This window comes from Rana temporaria, chromosome 3 (genome assembly GCF_905171775.1).
Source record: "Rana temporaria chromosome 3, aRanTem1.1, whole genome shotgun sequence".
NCBI lineage: Eukaryota > Metazoa > Chordata > Amphibia > Anura > Ranidae > Rana > Rana temporaria.
The window spans coordinates 459,144,364-459,164,046 of NC_053491.1; the positions used below are offsets into that span (position 1 = coordinate 459,144,364).

A 19,683-nucleotide genomic window follows, 5' to 3' on the forward strand; every position below is an offset into this window, starting at 1 on the left:
AGATGTTCCATTGGGTTCTGGCTGGGCCACTCAAGGACATACACAGAGTTTTCCCACAGCCACTCCTTTGTTATCTTGGCTGTGTGCTTAGGGTGGTTGTCCTGTTGAATGATTAACCTTCACCCCAGTCTGAGGTCCAGAGTGCTCTGGAGAAGGTTTTCATCAAGGATGTCTCTGTACATTGCTGCATTCTAGTTTTCCTTTATCCTGACTAGTCTCACAGTTCATGCCACTAAAAAACATCCTCACAGCATGATGCTGCCACCACCATGCTTCACTGTAGGGATGGTATTGGCCAGGTGATGAGCGGTGCCTGGTTTCCTCCAGACATGATGCTTATTATTCAGGGCAAAAAGTTCAATCTTTGTTTCATCAGACCAGAGAATTTTGTTTCTCATGGTCAGAGAGTCCTTCAGGTGCCTTTTGGCAAACTTTAGATGGGCTGTCATGTGCCTTTTAATGAGGGATGGCTTCCGTCTGGCCACTCTACCATACAGGCCTGATTGGTGGAGTGCTGCAGAGATGATTGTTCTTCTGGAAGGTTCTCTCTCAACAGAGAAAAACTGGAATTCAGTCAGAGTGACCATCGAGATCTTGGTCACCACCCTGACTAAGGACCTGCTCAGTTTGGCCAGATGGCCCGTTCTAGGAGGCGTCCTGGCAGTTCCAAACTTTTTCCATTTATAGATGATGGAGGCCACTTTGCTCATTGGGACCTTCAATGCTGCAGATATTTTTCTGTACTCTCCCCCAGATCTGTACCTCCATACAATCCTGTCTCGGAGGTCTACAGACAATTCCTTGGACTTCATGGCTTGGTTTGTGCTCTGACATGCACTGTTAACTATGGGACCTTATATAGACAGGTGTGTGCCTTTCCAAATAAATGATCAGTGGAAACAGGATGCACCTGAGCTAAATTTTGAGTGTCATGGCAAAGTCTGTGAATACTTATGTACATGGAATTTTTTTTTTTTTTAATAAATTCGCAAAGATTTCAAAACAAACTTCTTTCACGTTGTCATTATGGGGTATTGTTTGTAAAGTTTTGAAAGTCTTGCAGCTGACTTGGGAAGACTTGTTGGGTTGACAACTGTAGAGAGGGAGGATTTACCTCACTTTGGAGAGATTTTTCCTTGCTTCCTGAAAGACTGAAGCCTCGTACACACGACCGAGAAACTCGACAGAATCCATCAAGAAACTTGGTGGGAGAGCTTTTTTGCCGAGGAAAACGGTAATGTGTATGTTTTTCATCGAGGAAACTGTTGAGAAACTCGACGAGAAAAAAAGAGAACAAGTTCTCTTTTTCCTCTACGGGAGTCTCAATTTCCTCGTCGTGTTCCTCGTCGGGCTGGTTTTCGACGAGAAACTCGAGCGTGTGTATGCTAAGAAACCCGCGCATGCTCAGAATAAAGTATGATACAGGAGTAAAAGTAGCATTTGTAATGGAGATAACACATTTTTCACGCTGTAACAGACTGAAAAGTGCAAATCGTCTCTTAACAAACTTTTACTTAACACGCAGTAACATGAGATTAGTAAAAGCAGCCCCAAGGGTTGTGCCAGTGGAATCGAATTTCCCCTGCCGTTGTATGTGTTGTACGTCACCGCGTTTGAGAACGAGGAGATTTTGTCTTGACCGTGTGTACGCAAAGCAAGCTTGTCGAGTTCCTCGACAAGCCTAACAAGGAACTCGTCGAGGAAAACGGTGTGTCTTTTCCGATGAGTTCCTCGGTCGTGTGTACAAGGCCTTACAGGCTAATCCTTTCTTCTAGCCATAACCATTAATGATTCCCTCCTTTATCCAAAACTAAATATAAAAAGGAATGGCTTTAGATATACTTATATTAGTAATGAATTCTGATTGGTGTTAATAGCTGCATCACTTTTCAAACTACAGAGTAGACCAATGATGGCGAACCTTGGCACCCCAGATGCTTTGAAACTACATGTCCCACGATGCTCCAGTACACTGCAGAGTGCATGAGCATCATGGGAAATAGAGTGCCAAAACATCTGGAGTGCCAAGGTTTACCATCACTGGAGGTATACCTTTACCTCTGGGAGGTTGAAGCGCATATGGTGACAGAGGATGTCGTACGGAGGCCTGTTTGGAGAGTTGATGCCTTTCACCCGGCGAGAGTGGAAGAGATTTGGATAGTTGAACTGATACTTGATTGGCAAAGCAAAGAATAAGCCATTCTTGTCCCCATATCGGTGCAGGAGGTTCAGTATGGTGCTTCCAGCCGTCTTGTGAGTCTTCAGGAACACAATGTGCCTCTTGGGCTGACAAGTTCGTGGAAGAGATGGAGGCAGAGAAGATAAGACACGTAGGGTGGAGCTCTGAGAGGTCCTGGCAATAAAGAAAGGATGGTCAATAATCATACTTAATATACAAGGTCATTACTATACATTTCTTTTTTTTTTTTATAAACTATAGCTAAACCAATTTTTTTTTTTAATAGCCTAGGGATTTGTTAAAATCCCTGTCAGAGCAGTAACATGTAAATGGGACCTCCAACTGACCCCGGACACAGCTAGTGTGTGCCTAGGGTTGGCATTTCTGCAGTTCTGGCTGAAGTTGTGTTGTCCCCAAAACGCACTAGCTGTTTTATATGGCTTTTTTTAAATCAATAATTAAAATAATCTTGGACTAGTATTTTGGTCAGGCGCTCCTTTTCGAATTTCTATGGTAAATATGGGGCTTTGCCTGTGGAATGAGGAAAAGATGTGGTATAAAAAAAAAAAGGGGGCGCAGAAAAATGTGGGTGTTTTCCCAAGCCCGGTGAGTCGAAGGTGGAATGTTTGGCATTTAGGAAATACACCGATGCACAGAAGCATCTGATTTACAATAATACAGCCATTCACTTGTATGGCAGGGTGTACACTGCACCTGCTGCTCTCCAGGTGTGCTAAAAAAGGCCCAGAATTTTACGCTCGGCATATTTTCAACCTCTCATTGTCCCTGCGCTGGTACTGAAAACTTGGGCATAGTTTAACTTTAGTTGACTTTTATGATATAAAGTGCCTTGAAAAAGTATTCCCACCCCCCGGAGTCAATACTTTGTAGAACCCCCTTTCTCTGCCATTACAGCTGCAAGTCTTTTTGGGGATGTCTCTACCAGATTTGCACATCTAGTGAGGGACATTTTTGCCCATTCTTCTTTGCAAAATAGCTCAAGCTCTGTCAGATTGGATGGAGAGTGTCTGTGAACAGCAATTTTCAAGTCTTGCCACATATTCTCAATTGGATTTAGGTCTGGACTTATACTGGGCCAACTCGACAAGCCAATTTTCTCCATCCCCGTCAAGGAAATAGAGAACATGCTCTCTTTTTGGCTCGTCGAGTTTCTCGACAGTTTCCTCGACGAAAATGTACACACGACCGGTTTCCTCGGCAAAAAAATATCTCCCAGCAAGTTTCTTGCTGGTTTTTGCCGAGAAACTCGGTCGTGTGTACGAGGCCTAACAGGCTCTCTTTTAAGATTGCCCTGTATTTGGCTCCATCCATCTTCCTATCAACTCTGACAAGCCTCCATGTCCCTGCTGAAGAAAAGTATCCCTACAACATAATGCTGCCACCATCATGTTTCACAGTGGGGCTGGTGTGTTTAGGGTGATGTGCAGTGCTAGTTTTCAGCCACACATTTGCTTTTAGGCCAAAAAGCTAAATTTTTGTCTCATCTGACCAGAGCACCTTCTTCCCCACATGGATTCTCACAAACAGCAAATGGGACTTCTTATGGCTTTCTTTCAACAATGGCTTTTCAACAATGGCTTGTCACTCTTCTATAAAGGGCATATTTGTGGAGAACACGACCAATAGCTGTCCTGTGGACAGATTCTCCCACCTGAGCTGTGGATCTCTGCAGCTTCTCCAAAATTATCATGGCTTCTTCTCTTATGAATGCCCTCCTTGCTCACTGAGGTTCTCTAACAAATCTGAGGGCTTCACAGAACAGCTGTATTTATGTGGAAATTAAATTACACACAGGTGGACTCTATTTACTAATTAGGTGGCTTCTGAAGGCCATTGGTTCCACTAGATTTTAGTTAGGGGTATCAGAGTAAAAGGGGCTGAATACAAATGCACACCACACTTTTCAGATATTTATTTGTAAGAAAAAAAAATTAAAACAATTTATTATTTTTCTTCCACTTTGTGTTGGTCTATCACATAAAATCCCAATAAAAATACATTTATGTTTTTGGTTGGAACATGACAAAATGTGGAAAATTTCAAGGGGTGTGAATACTTTTTCAAGTCACTGTACATAAGTTCTGGAACCATACTGATGACCAATGGTAACATTATAAGCTGCAACAGAACATGATCATTTGAAAATTAAAGTTTTAGACTTATTGGTGGTCAAGGGAGCATGGGACATTTCTTTTGTGGTAAACACTCATAATGAGAATATCAACTGTTGACCAGCAGAGTTTCCCACAGTAACGGAGAACATTTCTAGGTCATCTTACTAAAGAACAAAAAAGGAACTCTAGATCTATGCAGACAATGGGGTGGATTTACTAAATCTGGGATGAAAACCTGCTGCAGAGCGCTCTGGACCTCAAAATGAAGCAAAAGTTCATCTTCCATCAGGAAAACAACCCTAATAGGCCCACAGTCAAGATTCATGTACATGTGATTTTTTTTTAATACATTTGCAAAGATTTCAAACAAACTAAATTTTGTTGTCATTTTGGTGTATTGTTTGTAGAATTTTGAGGAAAATAATGAATTTAATCATTTTTTTAATAAGGTTGTAACATAGCAACATGTGGAAAAAGTGAAGCACTGTGAATACTTTCCGGTTGCACTGTACAGTATATATACACTGCTCAAAAAAATTAAAAGGAACACTTTGGAAACATATCAGATCTCAACGGGGCAAAAATCTCCTGCTGGATATCTATACTGATATGGACTGGGTAATGTGTTAGGAATGAAAGGATGGAGTGATGCCGTACGCACGCACGTGAGGACGTGAGTCGCGCTCTTGGGTGAGGAGGAAGGAGCATGGAGGAAGCAGGAGACAGGACGGATCGCAGCATGTGAGGGAGTGACGCTCTCCATGCACTCGCCGTACATTGCTCGCCATCGACATCCCACGGAGCCGCCGGGATTCCCCCCCCGCCGTGCCGCTCTGAGCGGGCTGTCAGCGCTGTATCATATGCCCTGTAGTACCGCGGCGTGCAGTTGGATCTCGGGCGGTAAGTCAGGAGACACCATAAGCGGAGCAGGTTATGTATCGGGAGGATAGCGCCTACTGCCCACAACATTTCTGCTCAAATGCACACCCACACATGTAAGTATATGGAGCCGGCAGCACGCTGAGCTCCGGAGGAAGAGCCTGCACCCTCCCCCAGTGGATACAGACGCAAGGTACTTTCCTTTTTTTTCTTTAAAAAGCGAGGAGAAAAAATGTTTAAAAAACTATGTAACAGAAGATTTTTGGTAAGCAGCAACCTCGATGGACATAAGGCGTAGTGCTAAAGAGAGATACACTTGGCTGATTAGTAAAGCTCGGTAGAGCGTCCCTTACTTCTGTTTGGTATCTTACATCTTGCTTGTCCTCTTTCAGTTGGATAGGTCACGTCCTTTATGAGAGTGAAATTTGGTCATTGGTTGCTCTGAGAAAAAAGCCCTGTAAGATCTGACGGTACATAGGACTCCCTACAATACCTAATCAGGAGGACCCAATTATTGGGGGAGTGGGAACCTAAGGACAAACAGCTGCAAGTCAAGAGTGACCTCGATCGGAGGGGTAGAATATAATTTTATACAAATACACGATCTTAATAACCGGTTTTCAGCAGGGTTCACCCCTCCGTTTTCCTATCCGTACCTCCTCCCTTCTCTTACTGGGGAGTGTCCTTGGGAGTCCCACAGTCTGGACCCCCCACCCACCCCCTTAAAAGCCTCATCTCTACTCCCAGGTCTCAAAGACTATGCTCCTAGTAGACCTAGATAAATATACTTTTTGAAGTATATTGGGTGTTATCTTAAAATCACGGTCAAAACACCTGAAAAGGAGAGGAAAATTATTGGGGAAAAGAGGAAGGTAAAATAGAGGAGGAAAATAAAATTTCTGAAAATCGATCTGAAAATTCGATCAGGACCACAAATAGATAGGAATTCGGATCAAAACCAGAAAAGAAACTCAAACTTTATAAAAAAAAAGGGGAAGAGTACAAAAATATATATTTCTCTTCTTTTTTTTTTTTTTTTTTGCCTAGACACTTTTCACCCCTTCCCGCCCTGCAGCCCACATGTGTTATTACATCAATATTAAATCCTGATCTCCCTTTCTTTTTGGAAATAAAGGGCCAAGCTGGGGAAGAGAATTAGGAGGAAAGAATCTAACATGAGTAGAATGATAAGCAGATCAACAAAAGGGGGCCCCCCCACTACCCCAAAAAATATAACAGCTACAAGCTCAATAAGGCCCTTTGTGACCAGCAGCGAAAGCCCGCAGGCTCTCGGAGCTCAGGGGACAACTAAGCAACAACAAGGTAACAAAATGAAAAAGAATGAAAACAAGAAGCCCCAGAGTGAAATCTCCGGAGAAATCTCTCAGGAATCAAGGGAAGAGGTACCTATGGGTAGTGGACTGGAAAGCAGTAGGATAGACGCACAGTCCCCCTCAAAGGGTGAAATGGCAGAGATGTTGCTAAAGCTGGAAAACGCGATAAAGGGGGAAATACAGAACTTGCGGACAGATTTGGGCTACTTGCTCGTCAGAATAGAATCAGCAGAGGAGCAAATTGAGAAACAAGCCCAAGAATCAAACATATTAAAAAGTCAGATCGATCAGATCCAATCACAACAGAGGCATATCCTTTATAAATTAGAAGACCAGGAAAACAGAAATCGCAGACAAAATCTAAGGATAAAATTAATACCAGAGAAGAGGGGGGAGGATCTCAGGGTAATAATGCAGACAATATTTAACCCTGTATTAAAAAGAACAGCAGACAATCCCATCATGATTGAAAGGGTACATCGTGTGGGAAATTCGAAAAGAGCACCATCCGAGCTAACAAGAGATGTTATAATAAGGTTTCGATTCTATGAAGATAAAGAGGAAATTTGGAAAAAATTGAGGGGACAACCCCCGATAGTATTCGAAGGGGTGGAAATCCGGATTTTTACCGATGTGGCCCCAGAAACTTTGGCGAGGAGATGGTTGTTAAAACCACTCCTAAAACAGTTGATCGATCTAAATATTAAATACAACTGGGGATTCCCAGCGTGTTTAATCGGGACTAGAGAAGGAAGAACAGCGATCTTGAGATTCCCCGAGGACTTAAGTGAATTTTGCGGGAAATTGGATATTCCGATCCCCGACTTGCCGGGATGGGTGTAGGGGGGGGGGGGGGGTCTTCCTTTTTCGGGGATCCCCCCCCCCCTCTCCTTCTCTGTCCACCCGGTCCCGATTTGGGTTGCAATATGCCTCTCTGGAGCCCTCATTTGAGGACATACCCCCTTTTTGTTTTTGTTTTTCTCTGTTATTTGGGCACCGGGCGGATACAGGGAAGATGGCTATGACTAGTCCCCCACCCCTTCTTTTTAAAGGAGGGGGGGGGGTGGAGAAAAATCCTAAACCTCACCCAGAGCAAACTGAACCAAGAAAGGGTAATTGGTTCAGAGGTCTTTAAAAGGCCAATTGGGAGGGAGGGAGGGGGGGAGAGGGAGGGGAGGGGGAGGGAGGAAGGGGGGAAGATATCCTATCTCACCAAAACAAGCGGAAGAAACTGTAACCAACAACCAAGATGCCGGTAATTAAATGCCTATCTTATAATGTAAAAGGCCTCAATAGTCCATCAAAGAGACATAAGGTACTAAAGGAACTAAAGAGGTATAGGTCAGATATTGTCCTCCTGCAGGAAACCCATCTTACATTGGGATCAAACATAAAGCTATATTCCCCTGACTTCCCCATATGGTACTACGGCGACACCATTTCTAAAAGGGCCAGAGGGGTAGCAATTGGGATAGCTAAGGGGACCAGGTTTGTGTTAACAGACCGAATGACAGACCCAGAAGGGAGATTCCTCTTTTTAAGGGGAAAACTAGAGGAGGAGGAATATACTCTCGTAAACATATATGCACCGAATACCTCCCCGATGAAATACCTCCAGGGAATCCTGGGGAAATTAAAAGATTTCAGGAGGGGAAAGATAATATTGGGAGGAGACTTAAATTTCTGTATGGACACAAAGGCCGATAAAACACACCAAACATTAGAGACTCAAGAAAGGCAACTGAGAAGGGTAAAAGGTAGTCTACATAGAAGCCAATTAGTAGACACATGGAGGATCTTTAACCCAAGCAAACGAGACTACACATTTTATTCTCACGTACACGAAAGTTACTCCCGGATCGATCACATTTTCATTGAGCATAGAATGTTAGATGCGGTGGTCGAGACAAAAATAGAGACCATGACGATTTCCGACCATGCCCCAATCAGTATATCCATAAATATTACAGGCAATCAAAGGACCTACCCAAATTGGAGACTAAATGAGAAACTACTCATAGAAGAAAAAAGTTTAATGAGGGTTAAAAAAGAATTAGAGGAATATTTTAAGATAAACAAGACAGATGAAATCTCGGCAGCAACATTATGGGATGCCCATAAGGCGGTGATTAGAGGGGTGTTAATCTCCGAAGGGGCAAGGAGGAAAAAAGAAATGAACAGTAAGAAGGAAAAATTAGTAGATGAGATCTTCAATTTGGAACTAACACATAAGAAAAATGGTAAACAACGAGATATTTATATGGACTTAGTTAATAAGCGGAACGAACTTAAAGAACTTATTGATCGGGAAACAAGAAGGGAATTTAACTTGGTGGCAAAGGAGAGATATAGGTGGGGAAATAAAACAAGCAAACATCTAGCCCGGATGGTACAAAAAAAGAAATCAAGGAACTATATAGATAAAATTAAAGACGAAAAAGGAGAGGTCTTGCATACAACAAAAGATATTGCTGAAACATTTAGATTATATTATGAAAAATTATATTCAGTAGAACAAAAAAGCTGGCAAAAAGGGGAGAAAGACAAAAAAATCTCAGCATTTTTAGAAGAAGCAAGGTTATCAAAAGTCAGTCAAATAGATGCACAGGAGATGGACAGGCAAATAACGGAAAACGAAATTAGAGTAGCATTATCAAGCTCTGCCTCAGGTAAAAGTCCGGGGCCAGACGGCTTTACAGTAATGTATTACAAAAAATTTAAGGAGATACTTCTGCCAAGGCTATGTCAGTATTATAATGGGCTTGGAAAGGAGTACGAACTAAGTAAAGAGGCATCGGAGGCAACTATCACCGTTATCCCTAAGGAAGGGAAGGACATCGGAAACTGTTCAGGATACCGGCCGATATCTTTGCTCAATACAGACTTAAAACTGTTTGCAAAGGTATTGGCTGGGAGAGTTAAACAGGAAATGGCGAGATTGGTGTACCCGGATCAGACGGGTTTTGTCCAGGGAAGAGAGGGGAGAGACAATGGGGTTAGAACACTGTTAATCCTCCGGAAAATGAAGGCGGCGGGGTCCCCGGGTCTACTTCTGTCGATAGACGCAGAAAAAGCGTTTGACAGGGTAGACTGGGGACTCATGTTGCTCACCCTGAAGGAAATGGGGTTTGGACAGAGGATGATGGAGTGGATTGGCACTCTCTACAGGTCCCCCACGGCCAAAATAAAAATAAATGGAAGTCTCTCTCAAACCTTCTTAATGAGAAACGGTACGAGGCAAGGGTGCCCCCTATCGCCATTACTGTTCGTGCTCGCATTGGAACCCCTGCTGGCTAGGATCAGAAACTCTCAAAAAATAAAAGGGGTTAAAATAGGAGAGGAAGAACATAAACTCGCAGCTTTTGCAGACGACGTCCTCTTCTATTTAATGGAACCCAAAACATCAATCCCAAACCTTCTAAACCTCTGTAGCGAATACGGAGAAATCTCAAACTTTAAATTAAACATCACAAAAACGGAGATTATGAGTATAAACATAAGCAAGATAGAAGAACAACTCCTGAAAATGAAGTACAAATTTGCTTGGGTTAAGGAACTTAAATACCTAGGAATACTGCTAGCAAAATCTACTAGGGAGATGTATACGATAAATTTTATCCCTTTATTAAATGAAATTAAGACAGAAACAAAAAGGGTAGAAAACAGGGCAATATCATGGATAGGACGAATTAATTACTGCAAAATGGTCATTCTGCCAAAAATTTTATACAAGTTCCAGATGATCCCCATTGCCCTCCCCGGGACATTGTTCTCGGCCCTTAGAAAATTAATAATGAATTACATTTGGAGAAATAAGAAGCACAGGATAGCACTTCAGACCCTAAAACAACCAAAAAAAAAGGGTGGATTAGCGGTCCCCGATGTCAAAAGATACTATGAGGCGGTGATATTAACAAGAGTGGTGGAGTGGGCCAGGGCTAGCAAAGAAAAAAGGTGGGTTAGTGTAGAAAATAAATTGTCACAGGTAAGCTTAGATAAGATAATTTGGAACCCTCCACAATTTAGAACAATAGATAAAAACGCACACGAGATAACTAAAAATGCACTTAAAGTTTGGGACACGGTCTATAAAAAAATTGTGAAAGAATACAATTCACCCCTTATATCACTAAAGAATAACGATTATTTTGCACCAGGTAAAACACAAGTGGGGGGAAATTGGATTAAAATGGACACTATACAATTAAGGGATATAATGAAGGAAGGGCACATTTTAACACTACAGGAGTTGAAATTAAAAAACTCTTTCCTAGAAATTAATGAATGGAGATATCAGCAACTAAACCATTTTATCCAAGACCTTCCACACCCACTGAGGTCGGGAGATCAGTTATTGGAATTGGAAAAAATATGCTCTACAAAAAAGGCCAGAGGAACAATCTCGGGACTATATAAGATGTTACTGAAGACGGAAGAGCAGAACATACCCCCATTCATTAAAAAATGGGAAAGGGAACTAGGGACACATCAGGATAGGATCACAATAGAGAAAATGCTGACCCTGACACACTCCTCCGCGGTAGATAGCCGCACAGCAGAGATGTGTTTTAAATGCATAGCCGGATGGTATATGACACCAGACAAATTAAAAAAGTTTAAAGAGGGACAGACTGGAGAGTGCTGGAGGGGATGCGGTTTACCAGGAAATATGGCGCACCTGTGGTGGGGATGTCCTAAGATAAGGAGGTACTGGGAAAAAATATTGGCCTGCGTCGAAGAGATTACAAAGAAAAAGATAAAGATGGACCCTTGGGTTGTCCTGTTCCACGGGGGGGAAGAAGGCACTAAAAGCTATAAAAAATCACTAGTACCACACCTATTAAATGCTGCCAAAAGATTAATCCCAAGGGGCTGGCAAGAGGTGGAATGCCCATCGATCTGGGAATGGATCGATGCGGTTGAAGAAACGTATAAAATGGAGGAACTGCAGGAGGACATGGAGGGTAATAACATATTACAAAATATGAAATGGGAAAATTGGAGAACTTTTAAGAAATCGTGGAGTTACGCGGAAAAATTAAGAGAAGACACTTAAGGCCATTATAGAAAAATCAGCGAGAAGTAGAAGTATAAGGAGATTGTTTTGGTGAGATAGGAGGGGGGGGGGGGGGGGGGACGGGTAAGGGGAGGGGAAGTATTAAGGGAAAACTTTTGTATATGCCTAGCAAAAGAAGTTAAAAATGTACCCAAGAAAATAATACAATATATATATAATATAAAAAAAAAAAAAAAAAAAAAAAAAAAAAAAAAAAAAAACACAAAAGTGGAAAACAAAACAAAAACAACCAGCATAAAAAATAGAGACACTAATGATGCAAAACCGAAATAGAGATGCAATGGGCTGGTACGCAGAACATGAGCATGTAAATGCACACTCTATGAGGTGGAGTCTGAAGTATAAGAAAAGAAAAAAAAAAAAGAAAAAAAAAAAAAAAAAAAAAAAAAAAAAGGAATGAAAGGATGGCACATTTTTTGATGGAAATGAAAATTATCCACCTACAGAGAGAGGGCTGAATTCAAAGACACCCCAAAAATCAAAGTGAAAAAATTATGCAGCAGGCTAGTCCATTTTGCTGAAATTTCATTGCAACAACTCAATATGGTCCTCAGTAGTTTGCATGGCCCCCCAAGTGCTCGTATGCATGCCTGACAACATCGGGGCATGCTCCTAATGAGACGACGGATGGTGTCCCGGGGTATTTCCTCCCAGATCTGGACCAGAGCATCACTGAGCTCCTGAACAGACTGAGGTGCAACCTGGCGACACCGGGTGGGCCTAAACATAATGTCCCAGACGTGTTCTTTTGGATTTAGGTCAGGTGAGCGTGGGGGCCATTCAATGGTATCAATTTTTTCATCCTCCAGGAACTGGCTGCATGCTCTCACCACATGAGGCCGGGCATTGTCGGAGGAACCCAGGACCCACTGCACCAGCGTAGGGTCTGACAATGGGTCCAAGGATTTCATCCCGATACGTAATGGCAGTCAGGGTGCCATTGTGTAGCCTGTAGAGATCTGTGTGTCCCTCCATGGATATGCCTCCCCAGACCATCACTGACCCACCACCAAACCGGTCATGCTGAACGATGTTACAGGCAGCATAAAGTTCTCCGCGGCTTCTCCAGACCCTTTCACGTCTGTCACATATGCTCAGGGTGAACCTGCTCTCATCTGTGAAAAGCATGGGGCACCAGTGGCGGACCTGCCAATTCTGGTGTTCAGTGGAAAATGCCAATCGAGCTCCACAGTGTCCGGCAGTGAGCACAGAGCACACTAGAGGACGTCGGCCCTCAGGCCACCCCCATGAAGTCTGTTTCTGATTGTTTGGTCAGAGACATTCACACCAGTGGCCTGCTGGAGGTCATTTTGTAGGGCTCTGGCAATGCTCATCCTGATCCTCCTTACACAAAGGAGCAGATACTGGTCCTGCTGATGGGTTAGGGACCTTCTACGGCTCTGTCCAGGGATGGACTGGCCATAGGGACTACAGGGAGTTTCCCGGTGGTCCGATGGCTCAGTGGGCCGTTTTTTTTTTTTTCAAACTGAGACTCTTTCAGACCCCCCCTTTCTCTCAGTCCCCCCCCTATGTCTCTCAGTCCCCCCCCCCCTCTGTCTCTCAGTCCCCATGTCTCTTAGTCCCCCCCTCTTTTAGCCCCCTCCTCTGTCTCTCAGCCCCCTCTGTCTCTCAGACCTACCCTCTGTCTCTCAGCTCCCTCCCTCTGTCTCTCAGCTCCCTCCCTCTGTCTCAGCTCCCTCCCTCCCTCTGTCTCTCAGCCCCCCCCTCTGTCTCTCAGCTCCCCCCCCTCTGTCTCTCAGCTCCCCCCCTGTCTCTCTGCCCCCTCCTCTGTCTGATTCACTCCCTGACTCTTAGGCTGCTTTCACACCTGGGTGGGCATTGACGGTAAAACGCTGCTAGTTTCAGCAGCACTTTACTGTCGTTTTAGCTGCACTATTCGGCGTCTAGCAGGTGATTTTAACCCCCACTAGCAGCCGAATTCAAGGTTAAATGCGCCCGTGTAGTGCTGCTGCCGAAGTGCTTTGCAGGCGCTTCAGCAGCGGTGGCCATTCATTTCAATGGGCAGGAGCGGTTTGTACACTGCTCCTCCACCTCCCCAAAGATGCTGCTTGGAGGACTTTTTTTAACGCCCTGGCAGCGCCCCAGTGTATAAGCACTCGGGCTTTCACACTGGGACTGCAGCGGAGGCGTTTTCAGGCGCTTTACAGGTGCTATTTTTAGCCCAAAAGTGCCTGAAAAATGTCTCAGTGTGAAAGGGGTCCTACACTCACCCCCTCTCTTTTACACTCACTCTCTTTTTCTTACACTCACCCCCCTCTCTCTCACCCCCTTTCCCTCAACCCTCTCTCTCTCTCACCCTCTCATGATATACAATAATGGATTTAGGGGCCTTTTGGTGGGCTTGATTTTTCGGGGGGTGGGGGGGGCAGCATTTTATTGAATTAAAGTGGGCCGGTCTGGATGAAGTCCAGGGCCAAATTTTTGTCCCAGTCCAGCCCTGGCTCTGTCCAGCTCTCCTATAGTAACTGCCTGTCTCCTGGAATCTCCTCCATGCTCTTGAGACTGTGCTGGGAGACACGGCAAACCTTCTGGCAATGACACGTAATGATGTGCCATCATGGAGGAGTTGGACTGCCTGTGCAACCTTTATAGGGTCCAAGTATCGCCTCGTGCTACCAGTAGTGACGCTGACCCTAGCCAAATGCAAAACTAGTGAAAAACAGTCAGAAAAGACGAGTAGGGAAAACAAATGTCAGACACCTCCACCTGAAAAACCATTCCTGTTTTAGAAGTCGTCTCATTGTTGCCCATCTAGTGCATCTGTTGGTAATTTCAATTAACAGCAAAGCAGCTGAAACTGATTAACAACCCCCTCTGTATACACCCCTCCCCCTCTGTATACACCCCTCCCCCTCTGTATACACCCCTCCCCCTCTGTATACACCCTTCCCCCTCTGCTACTTAACTGACCAGATCAATATCCCAGGAGTTCTGATTCAAAAGTATTCCTTTAATTTTTTTGAGCAGTGTATATATTTATTTTTAATAAAACCTTTCTGTTTTCATCACGTACCTTATTTTAGACCCAATGATATCATTGGGTCTCTGTGGCGCTCTATACAATGCAGTTTGATAGTGGCTGGTGGGAGGGACCAGCAGGGTGCTGTATATAGCTTCATGGAAACGGCACTCTACTTTAGTACTCCTCTCAAGAGTCCTAATGCAAGCAGTGGGCTGGCTCTTGGGAGTAGTTATACAAATATTAAAATGCTCTGATTGGTGGTCATCAGTCTGGAGGAGTGGCTGTATTTGCATTCAGTCCACCCTAGGGAATACTCAAATGTGATGCTGAGCCTTCATGATTAAAATAACTAAAATTCAATGAATAAAAAAAAAAAAAAAAAGGGCTAGAGGATAGTACACTGCCAAAAAAAAATAGTTTTTTTCGTTTATGTTGTTATTTTCGTTTTTTTTTATTTTTTCGTAAATTCGGGAAAATCGAAAAAAAAATTCCCGTTTTATTCGTTTTTTTTTGCTTTTTTCGTAAATTCGTAAATTTGGGAAATTAGAAAATTTGGAATTCTGAAATTCAAAAATTCAGAATTTTCGGATTTCCGAAAAAGCAAAAAACAAATAGAACGGGAAAAACGAAATTTCCGGAAAAAAAAAGAATGAAATTTCCCATTTTCGAATTTTAGATTTTCAAACTTTAGATTTTTGAATGTTACAGGTTTTTATAAATTTTCGAATTTTCGAATTTTTATTTTTCAAATTCGAAAATTCTAAATTTCAAAATTTCGAAAATGGAAAATTCGAAATTGAATAATTTGAAATTTTGAAAAATAAAAATATTCAAACTTTCGAAAAATAATATTCGAAATTCGAATATTTGAAATTCACAAATTCGAAAACTAAAACTTCGAAAATTGAAAAATTAGAAAAAGAAAATGTTTTTTTGAAATTTTGAAAAATGTGAAAATTAAAAAAAAAAAAAAGTTCCTATTTTCGAATTTCCGAAAATCTGAATTTCTGAAATACGAAAATTCGGAAGTCCGAAAATTGAGAAATTCGTTAATACGAAAATTCGGAAATTCGAAATTTTCGGAAATACAAAAATTGGGATATTCGGAAATTCGACATTTTCGGAATTCCGAAATAAAAAATTTGTTAATACGAGAATTCGGAAATTAACGAATTTCCGAATTTTCGTAAAAAAAACGAATTAGAAACTAAACGAATTGCACATGTCTAGAGGATAGTGGATGTCCTCCAGCCAAGAAATGACTAGGGCTCTGACTTCTGCTGCACATTGTGAGAAGCAATTGCAGTCCAGGAGTGAAACCTTTACAATTGTGCAAGACTGAAGGTGAAGGCTGGAGGTCCGCTTTAAGGCCTTTGTTGTTAATTGCATAAAACTAAGTATATAAAATCTTCTGCGATTCCCACAGCGACGTGACCCGCCTGCCCCCCCCCCCCCCCCCGATGTATTCTAAGGAATGCTCCTTCACATTCACATCTGGACAGAGCGCCCGAAGGTTTGGGAAAAAATGTGGAGACTGGCAATGTTTTCAGGAATGGATTACATTTACCCCGAGGGAACGTTCTCTCCACCATCAATCATCATGGAGAGGCAATCAGAGAAACTAGCAAGGTATTTGGCCATCTGCGTCACTGAAGAGCCACCAAGGTGGAACGACTGCCTAATTAATGTTTTCATGTAAAAGATCAACCTAAAGTCCATCTAATCCCAAATCACTAAGTTCTCATACAAGCGTCAACATGATATTGTGATTCTTAATTGTCTTAAATATGCAGCTTTTATTAAAAAATAATAAATGAAAAGCTGGTATTTCTGCTATTAGAGTCCTTGTTTAGACAAAGTGGGATTGATTTACTAAGACTGGAGAGTGCAAAATCTGGTGCAGCTCTGCACAGAAACCAATCAACTTCCAGGTTTTATTGTCAAAGCTTAATTGAACAAGCTGGCGTTAGAAGCTGATTGGCTACCATGAACAGCTTCTCCTGATTTCGCACTCTCCAGTTTTAGTAAATCAATCCCTAGATCCCTTTCACACTGAGGCGCTTTTCAGGCACTTTCACGCTAAAAACAGTGCCTAAAAAGCTCACGAAAACCTATTTCCATTAAGATCAATGAATGCTTTCACACTGGTGCAGGGGCGTCGGGAGGGGGTGGCTAGAGCCCCGTAAGTGACCCCGAAAAGCCCAGAGTCTCATGCTGGCAGGTTTCCATTGATAGCCCCGATCGAGTGGCAAGTGGCGGGACCGATCTGATCCCGAGAGCCGTCGAATGTGGCCGAGTGCCATAGCAGGTCACGCTTTCTGGAGCCTGTGCAACGCTTATGATGTACGTCCCACTGGTCCAATGCCGGGACCGCGGGACGTTTGACGTTAGGGTTGCCAACTCATCCCTTTAAAATAGAACACATATTAAAGGGGTGGTTCCCCTAAAAATTAACTTTTGACATTGCATTTGCTATAATAATTACAGTTAGAATAGGCTGGTTTTATGTAAAAAATACCTCCGTACGTAGCGTTTGTATTATTCGTTCCCACCGCCACTTCCGGGTACGATGCTGGCGGTGGGCGTTCCTTATTGATGGACAGGCATCCGACCGACGCATCCATAGCGTCACGAGATGCCGAAAGAAGCCGAACGTCGTTGCGCATGCGCCGTATAGAGCCGCACCGACAGTCGGCTTCTTTCGGCATCTCGTGACGCGATGGATGCGTCGGTCGGGTGCCTGTCCATCAATTAGGAACGCCCACCGCCAGCATCGTACCCGGAAGTGGCGGTGGGAACGAATAATACAAACGCTACGTACTGAGGTATTTTTTACATAAAACCAGCCGATTCTAACTGTAATTATTATAGCAAATGCAATGTCAAAAGTAAATTTTTAGGGGAACCACTGCTTTAATTACACAGGTTCTGAGGCTAATTTAATGCAGATAAGGCACCAAGTGAGTTTAATTACCTCCTTAATCAGCCACAGAACCTGTGTAATTAATATGTGTTCTGTTTAAGGCCAGAATCACACTAGTGCGGTGCGAATTTCAGCTCTCTTATTTCTGCAGAGAGATAAGAGAAGTGTTCAGCAGATTAGCAACATTTTAGATGCGAATTTGGAGACCTGGGAGAAGTTCCGGGTGAGAGGAGAGTGGGGGAGAAGTGTATTGAGCTGAATGAGAGAAATTCCTGAAGAGAACTGAACACATCTGCGAATCAGCTGCGTACCCATAGAAGATAATGGGACTGAATTTGCACCTGAACCGCACCGCAAGACATAAAAAACGCACACGGTTTTCCGGCAATGCGCAGTGCGAATGCATCGCACATATGTGAACCAGCCTCATTGAAAACAATGTATTTTGAAATGTCCTGCGAATTGGATGCGGTTTAAGCCGCACTGAATTCGCATAGGTGTGAACCTGGCCTTAAAGGGATGAGTTGGCAACCCTATTTGACGTCCATCATAGGCGCTGCAGGCTCTAGAAGGCAGGAATTACAATGCAGCCCCTGCGCCACATCCCTGCTCGGTGCTTGGGCGGCTCTCCTCCCCTCCCCTTCCCTCCTCTCCTCCTCAGCTCTCCTCCGGCTCCCCCCCAGGCTCCTCGGCGCTCCTCCCCTCCTTGGACGACTGATGCCTGAAGGAATGACTGACTGCCTGCTGTGACACTGCACACCACGGCTGAGCTGAGGTAGGTCAGACAGTGTGTGTAAATGTCAGTGTATGTAGGTAACTACCATCAGTGTATGTAGGTCAGGTAGGTCAGTGTATGTCAGGTAGGTCAGTGTATGTAGGTCACTACCGTCAGTGTAGGTAGGTCACTACCGTCAGTGTATGTAGGTCAGTGTAGGTAGTTCACTACCGTTAGTGTATGTAGGTCAGTGTAGGTAGTTCACTACCGTCAGTGTTGGTAGGTCAGGTAGGTCATGCGCCAGGCCAAAAAAAAAAAAAGCCTGCATCACATACAGCCTGAAGGTCAAGGGCGGAAACCGGGGGGGGGGGGGGGGGACCCGGTTTCCGCCCTTGACCTTCAGGCTGAAGCCCCTGGTCTTTTTGCCACCTAGCAATGCCCCTGGGGGGCAGTGTGCTGGGAGGGTGGTGAAAAAACGCCCCTCTCCATTGAAATTAATAGAAAGCTCTTCAAAAGCACCTGAAAAGCTCTTCAAAAGCGCTCAGTGTTTTAACTGGCAGTTTAGAAGTGCCTCAGTGTGAAGGGGGCCTAAATGGACGACCTTATCCCAACTATACTCCTGTATTGCCACATGGGCACATGGGCACATGGGTGGAGACTAAATCAATGCATGATATGCAAGCACAGCAAATTGTTTTGCCACTTGCCATTCAGGGACATTTTTTCCATATACATTTGTGTTTTCTTTTGCTAGAAAATTACCTAGAACCCTCAAGCATTGTATACTTTCTGAAAGCAGAGGCCCTGGAGAATAAAATGGTAACTGTTGCAGAGGATCGCTTTTCATTTTTTTACCAAAAATATGTAGCTGAGTACCTATTGGCCTAAATTGATGAAAAACAAATAAAAAAAAATCGAATTTAATTAGTTGTGTTTTATAGCAGAAAGTAAAAAATAAGTTATTTTTTTTTTAATTGTTGGTCTTTTTTTGTTTATAGCGCAAAAAATAAATACCGCAGAGGTGATCAAATACCACCAAGAGAAAGCTCTATTTGTGTGGGGAAAAAAAGCACATACATTTTGAGTACAACCGCGCAATTGTCAGTTAAAGTAACACAGCGTTAGCGCAAAAAATGGCCTGTCTTTAACCACTTGCCGACCAGCCACCGTCATTATACAGCGGCAAGATCCCGCAAACCGTTCGTAGCTGTACGTCGGTCCCGTTAAGCGGGATAGCAGGCGCGCTTGCTGCATCGCGGGGGTGCCGATGCTCGTGACCGGCGGCCGCGAGCACGAGAGGCAGAACAGGGACGTGTGTGTGTAAACACACAAATCCCTGTTCAGTGAGGAACTGCAGATCGTGAGTTCCTAATAGCTAGGAACCACAATCTGTAATTTCCTCCAAGACAGTCCCCTCCCCCCACAATTAGAAACACACACCTAGGTAACAAAATTAAC

General features: G+C 43.5%; 1 protein-coding gene across 1 annotated transcript in view; it reads right to left on the bottom strand.

The window, feature by feature from the left end:
- The window catches only part of LOC120933503 (galactose-3-O-sulfotransferase 4-like), an 83,642-nt gene that overhangs the window by 3,823 nt on the left and 60,136 nt on the right, over window positions 1–19,683 (bottom strand). The window contains exon 3 of the mRNA XM_040346743.1: window positions 2,059–2,353. Coding sequence (XP_040202677.1) covers window positions 2,059–2,353 — 295 coding nt within the window. The remainder of the gene's footprint in view (window positions 1–2,058; window positions 2,354–19,683) is intronic.